This window comes from Schistocerca serialis, chromosome 10, assembly GCF_023864345.2.
Source record: "Schistocerca serialis cubense isolate TAMUIC-IGC-003099 chromosome 10, iqSchSeri2.2, whole genome shotgun sequence".
NCBI lineage: Eukaryota > Metazoa > Arthropoda > Insecta > Orthoptera > Acrididae > Schistocerca > Schistocerca serialis.
Genome location: NC_064647.1, coordinates 223,384,396 through 223,402,810, shown reverse-complemented (window position 1 = coordinate 223,402,810; position 18,415 = coordinate 223,384,396). Strand labels below are relative to the sequence as shown.

Below are 18,415 nucleotides of genomic sequence, written 5' to 3'. Positions count from 1 at the left end.
CGTACACGTGCATCCTCACGATACAATTTGAAACGAGACTCGTCCAACCAGGCAACGTGTTTACACTCATCAACAGTCGAATATCGTTGGTGACGGTCCCAGGCTAGGAGTAAAGCTTTGTATCGCGTAGTCATCAAGGGTACACGAGTGGGTCTTCAGCTCCGAAAGCCCATATCAATGATGAATGGTTCGCACGCTGAGACTTGCTCATGGTCTAGCATCGAAATCTGCAGAAATTTGCGAAAGGATTGCACTTCTGTCACGTTGAAACATTCTCTTCAGTCGTCGTTCGTCCCGTTCTAGCAGGATCTTTTTCCGGCAGCAGCGATGTCGGAGATTTGATGTTTTACCGGATTCCTGATATTCAAGTCACACTCGTGAAATGGTCATACTGTAAAACCCATAGTTCGTCGCTACCTCGGAGACACTGTGAGCCGTCTCTCGTGCGCCGACTATAACACTACGTTCAGACTCACTTAAATTTTGATATACCACCGATCTAACAACTGCGCCAGACACTTGTTGTCTTATATAGGCGTCACCGACCACAGCGCCGTATTCTGCCTGTTTACATACCTCTGTAATTGAGTACACATGCTTAGACAAGTTTCTTTGGCTCTTCAGTGTATTTTCTAGTACGTGGTTGCACAGGGCTAAATATACTAGCCGGCCGCTGTGGCCGACCGGTTCTATTTTTATTACTAACAGGGCCATTTATTTAAATTTGACTTGCAATCTCATCCCTCAGGTTGGCCAGGGTGGCCGAGCGATTCTAGACGCTACAGTCTGGAACCGCGTGACTGCTACGGTCGCAGGTTCGAACCGTGCCTCGGGCATGGATGTGTGCGATGTCCTCAGGTTAGTTAGGTTTAAGTAGTTCTAAGTTCTAGGGGACTGATGACTTCAGATGTTAACTCCCATAGTGCTGAGAGCCATTTGAACCATTTTTATATATACTATATCATAAATCGAGACTGATTACTGAGGCGGCCTAGTACACCGTGTTTCGGTAGGCAGAGCCCTCCTTCTCAACTCCCTGCAGCCACATGAGAGTTCGTTCATAACGTTGAAAACGACCCTTACTTGTTAATACACATCCACACAGATATTTCTCAGATTTACTGTAGGTCTACTGACATTTAAGCGTAGTCCAAGCAGTCTCCTTTAGTAGACCTGGCGCACCTTTTAAGTGTTCTGCCAATGAATCGCAGTCTTTGGTTTGCTGTACCCACAATATGATCTATGTGATCGTTCCAATTTAGGTTATTTGTAGTTGTAATCCCTAGGTATTTAGTTGAATTTACAGCCTTCAGATTTGTGTGACTTAACGCGTAATCGAAATTTAGCTGATTTCTTTTAGTATTCATATGAATTACTTCACACTTTTCTTTACTCAGGGTCAATTGCCACTTTTCACACCATACACATATCTTATCTAAATCGTTTTGCAAGTCGTTTTGATCGTCTGATGACTTCACAAGAGGTTAAATGACACCATGATCTGCAAACAATCTAAGACGGCTACTCAGATTGTCTCCTATGTCGTTAATAGAGATCAGGAACAATAGAGGGCCTATAACACTTCCTTGGGGAACGCCTGATATTACTTCCGTTTTACTCGATGACTTTCCGTCCATTACTACGAACTGTGACCTTTCTGACAGGAAATCACGAATACAGTCGCACAACTAAGGCGATACTCCATAGGCACACAGTTTGGTTAGAGGACGCTTGTGAGAAACGGTGTCTGGAAATCTAAAAATATGGAATCAATTTGACATCCCCTGTCGATAGCACTTATTACTTCATGAGTACAAAGAGCTAGTTGTGTTTCACAAGAACGATATATTCTGAATCCGTGCTGACTATATGTCAATAAATCATTTTCTTCGAAGTACCTTATAATGTTCGAATACAGTATATGTTCCAAAACAATACTGAAAATCGACGTTTGTGATATAGTCCTGTAATTCAGCTGATTACTCCTACTTCCCTTTTTGGGTATTGGGGTGACTTGAGCAATTTTCCCCTCTTTAGGTACGGATCTTTCCGTGAGCGAATGGTTGTATATAATTGCTAAATATGGAGCTATTTTATCAGCATACTCTGAGAGGAACCTGCCTGGTATACAATCTGGACCGGAGGCCTTGCCTTTATTAAGTGATTTAAGCTGCTTAGTTACACCGAGGATATCTACTACTATGTTTCTCATCTTGGCAGTTGTTCTTGATTGTAATTCAGGAATATTTACTTCGTCTTCCTTGGTGAAAGAATTTCGGAAAACCGTGATTAATAACTCTGCTTTGGTGGCACTGTCATCAGTGACTTCACCGTTGTTATCCCGCAGTGAAGGTATTGATTGCGTATTGCCACTGGTGTGCTTTATGTATGACCAGAATCTCTTTGGGTTTTGTGCCAGATTTCGAGACAGAATTTCGTTGTGGAAATTTTTAAAGCATCTCGCATTGAAGTACGCGCCAAATTTCGAACTTCTGTAGAACTTGGCTAATCTTGGGGATTTTGCGTTCTTTTAAATTTGGCATGCTTTATTCGTTGCTACTGCAACAGCGATCTGACCAGTTTTGTGTACCATTGGGGATCGGTACCATCACTTATTAATTTATGTGGTATAGGCCTATATCTATCAACTGCTGTCGATACTATCTCTTTGAAAACATTCCACAACTATTTTACTCTTACATGATAATTTCCGTCAGATTAATGGATTTTTATTGTTAATGTTAAGCCTCTGGTTTAGTCAGGTTATCCAGGTCCAATCTCCTTAACTTCCCACCTTTTTGCAGTTTCTTATGTTTTAATCTACAGGTCATAACCAATAGATTGTGGTCAGAGTCCACATCTGCCCCTGGAAATGTCTTACAATTTAAAACCTGGTTCCCAAATCTCTGTCTTACCATTATATAATCTATCTGATACCTTCTAGTATCTCCAGGCTTCTTTCGTGTATACAGCCTTCTTTCATGATTCTTGAACCGAGTGTTAGCTATGATTAAGTTGTATTCTGTGCAAAATTCTACCAGGCGGCTTCCTCTTTCATTTCTTAGCCCGAATCCATATTCACCTACTACGTTTCCTTCTTTCCCTTTTCCTGCTACCGGATTCCAGTCACCCATGACTATTACATTTTCGTCTCCCTTCACTATCTGAATAATTTCTTTGATTCCATCATACATTTCTTCAATTTCTTCGTCATCTGCAGAGCTAGTTGGCATATAAACTTGTACTACTGCAGTAGGCGTGAGCTTCGTGTCTTTCTTGGCCATAATAATGAGCTCACTATGCTGTTTGTAGTAGCTTACCCGCACCCCTACTTTTTTATTCATTATTAAACCTACTCCTGCATTACCCCTATTTCATTCTGTATTTATAACCCTGTACTCACCTGACCAAAAGTCTTGTTCCTCCTGGCACCGAACTTCACTAATTCCCACTATATCTAACTTTAACCTATCCATTTCCCTTTTTAAATTTTCTAACCTACCTGCCTTATCCTGTAGAGTACAGGAGTCAAAAACACGTCGAAATGAAGTGTTAGCTTGAGACAAATCCAGATGGAAAGCTGCCAGCCAGTCGAAAGATCGAAGATGGAAAGGATACCAGCAACTATCGCAATTAGCCTACGTGATGTAGAAAATCACGGAAGATCTAAAAGTGAATATCTACAGGTGTTTTTTGTACCTGATTCCTCGAATGACAGTAGAGTCAACAGCCTTCAGTGCATAAACGTGAAGCGCGTGTATCCCAGAATCAAACTTACCTTTGATGTCGATAGGAGGTTCATTTGGTACTCCACTATAGCTGAACGATGAGTAATGAACTTCATAAAGCGGCAGGAAACTTCGAGCTTCGTTGAACCAGACGTGGTAGTAGAAGCCATAGAGGGCGTCGGCGAGAGCGAACATTGGTGTCGCCTCTGGCTGTTGCTTCTCACACTGCGCGCTGAAGTCGTCGCGGAAGGAGAGGTACTGCCCGTGGTACGACAGCAGGCGATCGTTCAACAGCGGCAGCCTGTTGACGCACAAGCGGCGAGGTTGAACGTTACAAGCAAATAAAACAAACACGCCAAATCATGTACAGTGCATGCAAGAACGCAAAAATATGCATGATCAAATTTTCACTCTGCAGCGGAATGTGTGCGAGGATTTGAAACTTCCTGACAGATTAAAACTGCTTACTGGACTGCGACTACAACCGTCGTGTTTTGTTTTTTAAGTAATGGTCTTTCCTTGTGATGAGCTACGGTGATACACATGGCGGTCCATTGACCGTGAGCGGGCCAAATATCTCACGAAATAAGCGTCAAACGAAAAAACTACAAAGAACGAAACTTGTCTAGCTTGAAAGGTGAAACCAGATGGCGCTATGGTTGGCCCGCTAGATGGCGCTGCCATAGGTCAAACGAATATCAGCTGCGTTTTTTTAAATAGGAACCCACATTTTTATTACATGTTCGCGTAGTACGTAAAGAAATATGAATGTTTTAGTTGGACCACTCTTGTCGCTTTGTGATAGATGGCGCTGTAATAGTCACAAGCATACGGCACACAATTTTAGACGGACAGTTGGTAACAGGTAGGTTTCTTAAATTACAATACAGAACGTAGTTACGTTTTAATATTTTATTTCGGTTGCTCCAATGTGATACATGTATCTTAAGTTAACTTATGATAACTGAGAACATGTACCTTTGTGAACCTATCATTTCTGAGAACGCATACTGTTACAGAGTGATTACCTGTAAACACCACATGAATGCAATAAATGCTCAGAGTGATGTCCGTCAACCTCAATGCATTTGGCAATACGTGTAACGACATTCCTCTCAACACCGAGCAGTTCGCCTTCCGTAATGTTCGCACAAGCATTGACAATGCGCTGACGCATGTTGTCAGGCGTTGTCGGTGGATCACGATAGCAAATATCCTTCAACTTTCCCCGCAGAAAGAAATCTGGGGACGTCAGATCCGGTGAACGTGCGGGCCATGGTATGGTGCTTCGACGACCAATCCACCTGTCATGAAATTTTGTATTCAATACCGCTTCAACCGCACGCGACCTATATGCCGGACATCCATCATGTTGGAAGTACATCGCCATTCTGTCATGCAGTGAAACATCTTGTAGTAACATCGGTAGAACAGTACGTAGGAAATCAGCATACATTGCACTACTTACATTGCCATCGATAAAATGGGGGCCAATTATCCTTCCTCCCATAATGCCGCACCATACGTTAACTCGCCAAGGTCGCTCATGTTCCACTTGTCGCAGTCATCGTGTATTTTCCGTTGCCCAATAGTGCAAATTATGCTGGTTGATGTAAACGTAGGTTTCCGCGGCCGTTGTCTTCTTCAATAAAATTCTTCAGGGTATCAGACCGCATCGTCATAATTTTAAAATGCGCCAACGTTTCGGCCAGCGTTGCAGCTAGCCTTCATCAGGGCCTTACGTTAACTGAGTTAACTTAAGGCCCTGATGAAGGCTAGCTGCAACGCTGGCCGAAACGTTGGCGCATTTTAAAATTGTTAACGTAAGGCCCTGATGAAGGCTAGCTGCAACGCTGGCCGAAACGTTGGCGCATTTTAAAATTATGACGATGCGGTCTGATACCCTGAAGAATTTTATTGAAGAAGTATGCTGGTTGATGTTACCGCTGTTGGTGACTGATGCTTCGTCGCTAAATAGAACGCGTGCAAAAAATCTGTCTTCGTCCCGTAATTTCTCTTGTTCCAGTGGCAGAACTGTACACGTCGTTCAAAGTCGTCGCCATGCAATTCCTGGTGCATAGAAATATGGTACGGGTGCAATCGATGTTGATGTAGCATTCTCAACACCGTCGTTTTTGAGATTCCCGATTCTCGCGCAATTTGTCTGTTACTGATATGCGGATTAGCCGTGACTGCAGCTAAAACACCTACTTGGGCATCATAATTTGTTGCAGGTCGTGTTTGACGTTTCACATGTGACTGAACACTTCCTGTGTCCTTAAATAACTTAACTATCCGGAGAACGGTCCAGACACTTGGATGATGTCGTCCAGGATACCGAGCAGCATACATAGCACACGCCCGTTGGGCATTTTGATCACAATAGCCATTCATCAACACGATATCGCACTTTTCCGCAGTTGGTAAATGGTCCATTTTAACACGGGTAAAGTATCACGAAGCAAATACCTTCCGCACTGGCGGAATGTCACGTGATACGACGTACTTATACTTTTGTGACTATTATAGCGGCTCTATCACAAAGCGAAAAAAGTGGTCCAACTAAAACATTCATATTTCTTTACGTAGTACACGAATATGTAATAAGAAATGGGGGTTCCTATTTAAAAAAAAATCCAATTTATTATCCGTTTGATGTATGGCAGCGCCATCTAGCGGGCCAACCATAGCGCCATCAGGTTTCCCCCTTCAAGCGACAGGTTTCGTTCTTTGAAGTTTCATTGTTTGACGCTTATTTCGTGAGATATTTGGCCCGGTCACTATCAATGGACCACCCTGTATAACGTTAAACATATGTTGATGAAATTTTTTAACTTTGCGAACGGGTTCTTCTATTTATCTACATAAAGCATGGAACTTTAACGGACGACAATAGCAGTGTACATTTCTCATCCGCAAAAGACGTACACGAATGTCTATGTTCTGTGTTATTCCCCCAATCTCTGGACAATCCAAGCCAAGGCACTCTCCCGACTCTCCTCAAGCTCTTTTCCGGCCGTACTTGGGGTCTGGACCCCTCCACCATACTCCACACCTATAAATCCCTCATCCGCCCTATCCTCTGCTACGCCCACCCTGCCTGGAACTCCGCCCCTCCTACCTTTTACAAATTCCTTCAGATCTTTGAATGCCCTCCGCCTCGCCTATCGCATCCGTCTCCCCTCCACCACGTGGATCCTGTACGACCTAATTCCGTTCCCCCACCTCCTCCTTTTCCTCGAATGGGCACGGATCCTCTAAACCTCCCGTAAACTCGAGCCTCCTCACCCGCTTGTCTCACCCATCCTCTCCCACCCCCGACCGCTGCCGTGACTGTATTCCCACGTCCCACCCGCTCTCCATCTCTCCACACTCCTTACCCTCTCCCAAGGTGGCTTCTGCCAGCTCCCCCTCCTATCACATTTGATCCTCCCTTCCTGTGTTTGTTCGTTTGGGCACCCTCCCTCCCTTCTCTCCTCCTTCCCTCCCTCCTCCCTTTCTCCCCACTCCTCCCCTGGGCTTCTCCTACCCCCGTCCCTCTAATCCTCCTCCCATCTCCTCTGCCATTGGCATCTTCGCTCTCCCATCTCCCTCCCCCTCACCCTTCTCACCCTCTTGGCAGGTCCCCAGACTCGCACACGTTACGTGAACATTCGCGAGCCAGAGATCACCGCCATCCGTTTCTCGTGTGTGCCGTCGTGTCTTGTGTTCAGTGATCACCGTCACACTCCACCGTTCACCTGTGCCATCGACATCACCAGTGTCAGTGCGTCGTGGCAACAGTTTGTAGTGTGGATTATTGTCGAGTGTGAATGGCTCCGTGGTTTTGTATTTATGTGGCTACTGTTTTATTAGCCGCCATTATGTAAATTATGTGTATTCCTTCTGTTTTTTTCTCATTGTCTTTTCTATGGCTGAAGAGCAGCGTAGAATGCTGCTGCCAGCCTGCCTGTTGTACAGGTTTTAAAATCGCAATAAAGAAAAAAAATTCTGTGTTATTACACAGGGTGGTCAGAAATAGACTGAAAAGTTTGTGATGGTGTTGCAAGGTATATTGTCGTGAGAAATAATTCTTTAAAAAAAATTCGATACCTAGCGCCGTTTCCGAGATAAATAGCACTGAATTTAACCAATCAGACCGTTTCGTGATCAAATTTCAAGCTCGCCGCCAGGTATAATTACTGTCAGTTGGTGTCAGCGTAGATGACAGCACACGAAACTGCTCAACCTTTGAGTCTGTTCGCTATTGAGTCGGTGTCCCATTTTTATATCATTTTTTTGGTTTTCGGGAAAGCAAACCAAGAACACGTTCGGCAACCCCGTTTCTTGAAGCTGCACACTCAGTAACTTGACTGGATAACTTCAGTGTTAATTAACTCAGAAACAGCGGAATGTGTCTAATTTTCTTTGTGACATTTATTTCTGAGTGCAACCTGCCCTGTAACACCCTTAGACGCTTTTCAGACTTTTCCTGACCACCCTGTGTACAGGGTGAGTCACTAAGTGCTGCCAGCTAGAATAAAACGGAAAGTATGATAGTAGTTGAAAAGTTTGTGGGACATATGTTGCATGGGACAACGGGAGTCATAATATGACGTTGGTCTTTTGCTGCTCGGTGTGGTCGCTTTAGAGATATGAAGATCAACTTCGTTTTTTAAATGGGATGCTATAGTCTGGTACTTGTTTTCTGAAGGCGGCTATCGAAACTAATCCAATGATGTGTAACAGTAAGGTTTTTGAAGGTCAACGAAGATAAAAAATGTGGTTGTTGTCTTCAGTCCTGAGACTGGTTTGATGCAGCTCTCCATGCTACTCTATCCCGTGCAAGCTTCTTCATCTCCCAATACCTACTGTAGTCCACATCCTTCTGAATCTGCTTAATGTATTCATCTCTTGGTCTCCCTCTACGATTTTTACCCTCCACGCTGCCCTGGAGTACTACACTGGTGATCCCTTGATGCCTCAGAACATGTCCTACCAACCGATCCCTTCTTCTAGTCAAGTTGTGCCGCAAACTCCTCTTCTCTCCAATTCTATTCAATACCTCCTCATTAGTTATGTGATCTACCCATCTAATCTTCAGCATTCTTCTGTAGCACCACATTTCGAAAGCTTCTATTCTCTGCTTGTCAAAACTATTTATCGTCCATGTTTCACTTCCATACATGGCTACACTCCATACAAATTCTTTCAGAAACGACTTCCTGACACTTAAATCAATACACGATGTTAACAAATTTCTCTTCTTCAGAAACACTTTCCTTCCCATTGCCAGTCTACATTTTATATCCTCTCTACCTCGACCATCATCAGTTATTTTGCTCCCCAAATAGCAAAACTCCTTTACTACTTTAAGTTTCTCATTTCCTAATCTAATTGCCTCAGCATCACCCGACTTAATTTGACTACATTCCATTATCCTCGTTTTCCTTTTGTTGATGTTCATCTTATATTCTCCTTTCAAGACACTGTCCATTCCGTTCAACTGCTCTTCCAGGTCGTTTGCTATCTCTGACGGAATTACAACGTCATCGGCGAACCTCAATGTTTTTATTTCTTCTCCAATTCCAAGATGGCCGCCGAGTAAGTGACGCCAGAAACCATTTCCAGAAAGTTAAGTGATTTAGACAGGAATATAATTTAGTTTAACGCCGACAACAAATTAAATACGTGCATTAGTGTATCGTTTAGTCTTGCGATTAAAGGTTTGACTTTTCTTTGCGTATTTTTTTAGAAAACACGAAAAGATCGTAACTTCGCGAAGTCGCGCTTAGGATTAAATTTTGTAAACGTGTTTGTTTCTTGTTTCACGGTAATTTAACTAGTTTCTCGGTAACAAATAAGTAAACTACCGTAAATAGCGTATAACTTCATAGTTTTTATACAGATTTCAGAAAAACAGCGTAACTTTATATCAGAAACTTGCCTATATACATTTGTTTTATAGGCCTAATTCTCGTAACGTTTTTGGAGAATCAAAGTTAAAGTATCTCGTTTAATTGTCCTTTTTATCATTCCATCGAGTGAAATATATAATAAATAGCGTATACCTTCATTGTTTTAATACAGATCTCAGAAAAACAGCGGAATTTTAAATCAGAAACTTGCTTATATACATTCGTGAATAGGCTTAATTCTTGTAACGTCTTTTTTGATTTTCGGTAATTTAACTGATTTATTCTAGCTAAAGTATTATTTTTGCCATGAGTGAGAAGTGCCTGACATGCCGTAGAATTGTTAGTTCCGGGGTTTGGTGTGATGGATGCAGTAGTTTTTTTTCACTGGGGGGACTGCAGTGGCGTGGGTGTTGGGAAAGTGGATCAGGCTCATCAGTGGTTATGTAGGATTTGCAGCAGAGATAGGAAGATAGTGGAACAGGAGGGGAAAATTGCTGCCCTTCAGGCTGAGCTAGATCAGGCTAGGGAAGATCTGGACAGGTTAAGGAGGGAGAAGGGCAAAGAGAGGTGGGAAGTGGCAACAGGTAGCAGAAGGAACAGGCCTAGAACTAAGTCTGACAGTTTTGTGGTGAATGTCAAAAATAAGTTTGACCTGTTGCTTCAGTTAGAAACTGATGAGCCTCAAGCAGAGGTAGGTGTAGACAGGACACAACAAACTTTCAATAGGAAATTGAAAAGAATGTAGGAAAGTCATTGAAAAGGAAGAAAGTTTTGTTGTTAGGCAGTTCTCATGCCAGAGGTGTAGGCCAACTTCTGCAGGAGGAATTAGGACCAGAATACCAGGTCACAAATTTTTTCAAACGAAGTGCTAGTCTGGATCAGGTGACAGAGGATTTAGGTTCACTCTGTAAAGGATTTACCAGGGAAGACACCGTGGTTATTGTGGGAGGGCCAGGGAACAGCATCGACAGAGATCCTGGGTACAGTATAGAGTGTGACCTGGTAAAGATTGCGTCGGCATCGAGACACACCAATGTTGAATTTGTATCTGTCCTGAGACGCCATGACCGGCCTCATTTGAACTCTTCTGTTGGGAGAGTTAATTTGGAGTTGGAACGGCTGCTTGGGTCAGGTGCGGGGGCTCATATTGGTGTGGTTCCTGTTGATGATCTCAGTAGGTGGGACTATACCAGGCACGGCCTACATCTCAACAGGAAAGGGAAGGGGAAACTGGCTGGGGTAATAGCAGGAAATTTAAGGGGGGGGAGGCACTGCCATGAATGGTAAAATACCAGTGGTTACAGGTGCTGGAGCAGCACCTTTCTTAGGATAGGTAAGACAGAAAGATGTCAAGTTCTACGAGAGGTCAGGATTGAAACAAATCTTCAGTTTAGGAAAGAAATTAAACAGCACAATTCTAGCACATTGGATCACCAATCACAGCTATCAATTATAAATTTTCACCAATCACCAGAAATTTTATCTCCACCAAGTTGTATCTCAGTCATAGGTAACTGCATTGATGAATTAAAGTCACCCAACCCAGTTGACATAATCTGCCTCTCTGAACACCGTGTGACCACTCGTATAGGAACTAGGCCTAAGCACAATGAGAAACTCAGACAGGAGAGTACTGCAAATGTTAGAATAAGGAAAGGTTCTCAGAAAAGTATAATTAAAAATAATGTAAGTATATTTCATCAAAATATTGGGAGTTTAAAGAATAAAGTAGATGAGCTTCTGGTTTGTTTAGAAGATTTAGAAGCTGAGAATGAAATAGATGTACTATGCCTGTCTGAGCATCACATTGTTACTGATATGGATAAGGTAAATGTAAGTGGATATAAGCTCTCTGCACATGTAATGAGAGAAAATATGGAGAAAGGAGGAGTTGCCATATATGTCAAAAGTTATCATTGTGCAAAAAGTATAGAAACAAAAAAGTTTTGTGTAGAGAAACATATAGAAGCATGTGCCTGTGAGCTTAAATTAAATAAAGGCACATTTATAATTGTAACTGTATATAGGTCCCCATCAGGAAATTTTCATCTATTTCTGAAAAATTTGGACTCCTTGTTGTGCTATCTGTCAGACAGGGGGAAGCAAATTATTATTTGTGGGGACTTCAATGTAGATTCTCTGAAAGAGGGTAATAGGAAAAATGACCTTGAAGTATTACTCGGTTCTTTCAATTTGACACCCGTTATTGATTTTCCTACTCGGGTGGTAAAGGATAGCAGCTCACTGATAGATAACTTCTTTATAGACCAAGATAAGTTTAACCAGATAAATGCTCAGCCTGTTGAGAATGGCCTTTCTGATCATGGTGCACAGCTAGTTACAATATATGACATAGCTCCATTCATCAATACTAAACAGTCCTCCAAAGTAGTACATTCAGTCAACGATTTAACAATTGCAAATTTCAGGGAAAGCCTACAGCAGATAGACTGGGATGAGGTGTACCATGAACCTGATGCCAATTTAAAATATAATTTATTTCATGACATTTTTGTAAATGCATTTGAAAATTGCTTCCCCAAGAAAATAGTTAAATATACTCATAAGAAACCTTGTAACAAACCATGGCTTACTAAGGGTATAAAAATATCTTGTAACCGGAAAAGGGAAATGTATCTGACAGCAAGAAAGAGTAGTGACCCGGAAACTATCAAAAATTATAAAAACTACTGTGTTATATTAAGAAAAGTTATTAAAAAATCCAGGAGTATGTGTATCATGTCTGAAATCAGCAACTCTGATAATAAAATTAAAACAATTTGGAATATTATTAAAAGAGAAACAGGTCAACCAAGAGCAGAGGAAGACAGTATTACCATCAAATTGAATGAAAATTTTATGAACAAAAAGTCAGAAGTTGAAAATATTTTTAATAATCATTTTCTAAATGTTGTGGATATAGTAGGATCCAGGTGTTCATTAGAAGATGCTAGGCTGTTAATGGAAGAGGCCATACCTATGCAATTTGATACAATTGAAATCTCACCCACTTCTCCCTCTGAAATTAGGAAAATAATAAACTTGCTTAAAAGCAAAAACTCACATGGAATTGATGGCATTTCCAGCAAAATACTAAAAGCTTGTTCTCAACAGATAAGTAAGATTCTCAGCCACCTGTGTAATAGCTCTCTGGAACAGGGCATTTTCCCTGATAGACTGAAATATGCTATTGTTATACCTTTGCATAAAAGGGGGATAGAGCTGATGTCAACAATTACCGTCCAATCTCCCTTCTAACAGCTTTATCCAAAATTTTTGAGAAAGTAATGTATTCAAGAGTAGCTTCACATATCTGTAAAAATGAAGTACTAACAAAATGTCAGTTTGGTTTCCAGAAAGGTTTTTCAACAGAAAATGCCATATATGCTTCCACCAGTCAAATTTTGAATGATCTGAATAACCGAACACCACCCATTGGGATTTTTTGTGATCTCTCAAAGGCTTTTGATTGTGTAAATCATGAAATTCTGTTAGACAAGCTCAAGTATTGTGGCATGAGTGGGACAGTGCACAAATGGTTTAATTCGTACCTAACTGGAAGAGTGCAGAAAGTTGAAATAAGTAGTTCTCGTAACATGCAAAGATCAGCACATTCCTCAAACTGGGGAACTATGAAGAATGGGATTCCACAAGGTCAGTCTTGGGTCCTTTGTTGTTCTTATTATATATTAATGGCTTGCCATTCTGTATTCATGAAGAGGCAAAGTTAGTTCTCTTTGCTGATGATACAAGTATAGTAATCACGCCTGACAAACAAGAATTAACTGATGAAATTGTCAATACTGTCTTTCAGAAAATTACTAAGTGGTTCCTTGTAAACGGACTCTCACTGAATTTTGATAAGTCACAGTACATACAGTTCCGTACAGTGAATGGTATGATGCCATTAATAAATATAGACCTTAATCAGAAGCATATAGCTAAGGTAGAATATTCCAAATTTTTAGGTGTGTCCATTGATGAGAGATTAAATTGGAAGAAACACATTGATGATCTGCTGAAACGTTTGAGTTCAGCTACTTATGCAATAAGAGTCATTGCAAATTTTGGTGATAAACATCTTAGTAAATTAGCTTACTACGCCTATTTTCACTCATTGCTTTCATATGGCATCATATTTTGGGGTAATTCATCACTGAGGAATAAAGTATTTATTGCACAAAAGCGTGTAATCAGAATAATAGCTGGAGTCCACCCAAGATCATCCTGCAGACATTTACTTAAGGATCTAGGGATATTCACAGTAGCTTCTCAGTATATATATTCTCTTATGAAATTTGTTATTAACAACCAAACCCAATTCAAAACTAATAGCAGTGTGCATAACTACAATACTAGGAGAAAGGATGATCTTCACTATTCAAGATTAAATCTAACTTTGGCACAGAAAGGGGTGAATTATACTGGCACTAAAGTCTTTGGTCACTTACCAAATAGTATCAAAAGTCTGACAGATAACCAACAAGTATTTAAGAAGAAATTAAAAGAATTTCTGAATGACAACTCCTTCTACTCCATGGAGGAATTTTTAGATATAAATTAAGGAAAAAAAAGAAAAAATATTTAAAAAAATAAAAAAATTAAAAAAAAATAAAGTTGTTATATTAACTTAAGTATGTTGTTAAATTAACCTAATTATGTCATGTATTGGAAAATTTGACTCGTTCCACATCATTACGAAATATCGTATTCATGATCCATGGAACTAGTATTAATCTAATCTAATCTAATCTAATCTATTTCTTCTCCATGGATTTTAAATCCTACTCCGAAGTTTTCTTTTGTTCCCTTTACTGCTTGCTCAATATACAGATTGAATAACATCGGGAAGAGGCTACAACCCTGTCTCACTCCCTTCCCAACCACTGCTTCCCTTTCATGTCCCTCGACTCTTATAACTGCCATCTGATTTCTGTACAAATTGTAAATAGCCTTCCTCTCCCTGTATTTCACCCCTGCCACCTCCAGATTTTGAAAGAGAGTATTCCAGTCAACATTGTCAAAAGCTTTCTCTAAGTCTACAAATGCTAGAAACGTAGGTTTGCCTTTCCTTAATCTTTCTTCTAAGATAAGTCGTAGGGTCAGTATTGCCTCACGTGTATGTGGTATGAGCGACCATTTACAGAAGATGTTCGAAGTGATGACCATTGGTAACTATGCAGTGCTACAATCTTCTTATCATGTATTGAGAGATATTCCTTATCACTTCGGCACTTATCGAAGCACATGCTCTGACAATTCTCTCTCGTATATCATGCAAATAGCAAATATTCGCCGCATACGGCGTATCCATCTAACGTGCCATCGTTATGTAAACACCATTCAATGGTTTCACAATACATCACTAATGGGAACGACATGACTAGTATCGTCGAATCAAGCGAATCTGAAAGATGTATTCCTTCGAAGAACAAGTCTATATGCTTCTCATTTTTAGAGACTGCCAACTAAATTCAGTGAGATCTAGAGAGTTATTCGCTGAAAGATATCCCCAACGTACTCACCCTACACGTGTGTATGATAAATTGAGAACAACTGGATCAAAAATGGATCTGAGCACTATGGGACTTAACATCTGAGGACGTCAGTTCCCTAGAACTTACAACTACTTAAACCTAACTAACCTAAGGACATCACACACATCCATGCCCGAGTCAGGATTCGAATCTGCGACCGCCGGCCGCTGGTGGCCGAGCGGTTCTGGCGCTACAGTCTGGAACCGCACGACCGCTACGGTCGCAGGTTCGAATCCTGCCTCGGGCATGGATGTGTGTGTTGTCCTTAGGTTAGTTAGGTTTAAGTAGGTCTAAGTTCTAGGGGACTTATGACCTCAGCAGTTGAGTCCCATAGTGCTCAGAGCCATTTGAACCATTTTTTTGAACCTGCGACCGTAGCGGTGGCGCGGTTCCAGACTGAAGTGCCTTGAACTGCTCGGCCACATGCAACTGGTTCTTCAACGCATCAGGAACACATCCGGCAAAGGATGGTTACTAACGAGGGAACGGAAATTGGTACTCTTGCAACCGTGGTTCGAGATCCTTGTGTTAGTTCGCGTCAAATCGCAAGGGAATATGGCATGAGCCAGAGTAGTGTTGTTCATGTTCTGCATCGCCATAAATATCAACCTTAACATATCAGTCTCCACCAAGAATTAACTGCTACAGATTGTATGCGTCACATTGAATTCTGCGGATGGATTTCACTTCAGATTTAGAGGGATGACACATTTATTAATGTGATTTTATTTACTGACGAGGCTACATTCACGAACTATGGAAGCGCTAATTTGTATAACATGCATTACTGGGTAACTGAAAATCCGTGTTGGCTGCGACAAGTTGCACACCAAAAACCCCCGTCGGTAAATGTACGGTGCGAGATTCTGGATGAGAGAATTATAGTCCCCTATTCCATCGAAGGAAATCTTAATGGTAGGAAGTACAGCACATTCTTGTAAGAAACATTAGGTCTGTTTTTGGAAGAAATACCTTTAGGAACAAGGAACAGAATGTGATATCTACACGATGGGTGTCCGGAACAGTTTTCGCTGACGGCTAGACATGAGTTGCAGAGACAATTCCCAAATCGTTGGATTAGACGCGGAGATGTGTCGTGGCCGGATCGTTCGTCATACTTGATGCCTCTGTGTTTATTCTTGAGGGGATTCGTAAAAGACATTGTCTATAAATACGTTCCAGCTACACCTGAAGATATGCGAGAGAGAATTGTGTGAGCATGTGCTTCGATAATTGCCGATGTGATAAGGAATACCACTCAATCCTTAATAAGAAGATTGTGGCTCTGCAGTATTACCAATGGTCATCATTACGAACATCTTCTGTAAATGGACGTTCATGCCACCTTTGTGACCTTCGTCGATCTTCAAAGACCTTACTGTTACACATCATTGGATTCGTCTCGATAGCCGCTATCAGAAAATAAGTACCAGATTATAGCATCCCATTAAAAAAAAAAAAGAAGTGGACCTTCATACCTCCGAAGCGGCCGAACCTAGAAACAAAAAACCAACGTCGTATTATGGACCCCGTTGTCCCATGCAGCTTTTGTCCCACAAACTTTTCAGTTCCTATCATACTTTCGGAGTTATTCTTGGTGGCAACAGTTGGTGACTCACCGTATAGTCTGAATTGATTTTAAATGTAAACAGAGGGGTCCAGAAAAATGAAGACGCTCTTCAATAGTCAGTATTAATAGAACAAAATGACATTCCGTTACAATTATTGCACAAGTGGAGGGTTATTTTACGTGTTTAAAGTGACCCCCATTAGCAGCCAAGCAACATCGATGCCGCTGAACTGTTGACCTAATTATGACTGCCAGTGTAGCCAGAGGTTTGCCCAAGTTATCACTGTTTGGAAAAATTATAAAAACTTAGGTAGTACATGAAAGGAACAGTAGTTCAAAATGGCTCTGAGCACTATGGGACTCAACTGCTGTGGTCATCAGTCCCCTAGAACTTAGAACTACTTAAAGCTAACTAACCTAAGGACATCACACACACTCATGCGCGACGCAGGATTCGAACCTGCGACCGTAGCAGCAGCGCGGCTCCGAACTGGAGCGCCTAGAACCGCACGGCCACCGCGGCCTGCGTAACAGTAGTCCCTCTAGTAAAAGTAGTAACACCGTTCATTATAATGGTTTGCTCTGCTCATCTGCTGTGTATCATGTGACCCATTTGAAGATAAAATACAACATCAAAAATTGAAGACCAAACGGAATCCTGTAATGACTAGTTGCTGTAACCATCTCCTTCCTGAATTAAATAATCTCAGTAATTTCTGTAACAGTTAAGCAAAAATTGATTCAGGAGTCATAATGAGTATGATAAAATGGTTTAGATAGTTTGATAAAATAGTTTAGATAAGTAGTTTAGACATGAAGAGAATAGAAGCGTTCGAAATATGGCGCTACGGAAGAATGCTGAAGATTAGACGGGTAGATCACGTAACTAATGTGGAGGTACTGAATAAAATTGTGGCACAACTTGACTGGAAGGGACCGGTTGGTAGGACACGTTCTGAGTCATCAATGGATCTCCAATTTAGTACTCCAGGGAAGCGCGGAGGGTAAAAATCGTAGAGGGAGACCAAGAGATGAATACACTGAGGAGATTCAAAGGGTTATAGGTTGCAATAGTTATTCGGAGATGAAGAAGCTTGCAGAGGATAGAGTGGCTTGGAGAGCTGCATCAAACCAGTCTCTGGACTGAAGACCACAACACAACACTACACAACAATGAGTTTAACATAGGCTTCAATGTACACTGGTTTATACCTTATTATATACTTCCCAGGCGACTTCTTGTCTTCTTCCACCTTGTAATTCGCTGTCTGCTCGCTGACATATTGCATATCCTGTATCCAACCCCTTAATTTTGTGTGCAGCATGTCCCTCATATGCTCCACGTGATTAATCCAGGTACTGAGTCGCTCATCATTCGGGTCCATTTTCTGAGAAACACAGAGAATAATTGAAATTACTAGCATAATATTCGCAAGCAGCAGCCAGTTTTAATTTACACTTATAGGTAGCTCTATTATGTAACATTTAAATTGTGGCCGGCACATGGACTAACACTTAGTTTTCTACAACCATTGCAACATGAATTCAAATTAAGTGTCTAGCGATGTCTTATTAAATACAGACAATTTTCAACCTATAACAACAGATAAGAGAGTTCCAATTATTTCTAGGTAGCAACAGTACGTGAAGATAACACGATCCAGATTTTTTTTCTTTTTGCTG

General features: G+C 41.3%; 1 protein-coding gene across 16 annotated transcripts in view; it reads right to left on the bottom strand.

Annotated features, from left to right (window-relative positions):
- LOC126424792 (uncharacterized) overlaps nucleotides 1-18,415 on the bottom strand; it is a 322,429-nt gene that overhangs the window by 123,154 nt on the left and 180,860 nt on the right. For 2 of the 16 annotated variants that reach the window (XM_050087570.1, XM_050087567.1), the window contains exon 6: nucleotides 3,779-4,029. The exons of 13 other annotated variants lie outside the window; for them this stretch is intronic. In XM_050087570.1, the coding sequence (XP_049943527.1) occupies nucleotides 3,779-4,029 (251 nt within the window). Of the gene's footprint in view, nucleotides 1-3,778; nucleotides 4,030-17,944; nucleotides 18,121-18,415 lie in introns of all 16 variants that reach the window. One more of the 16 variants, XM_050087569.1, reaches the window with a different exon arrangement.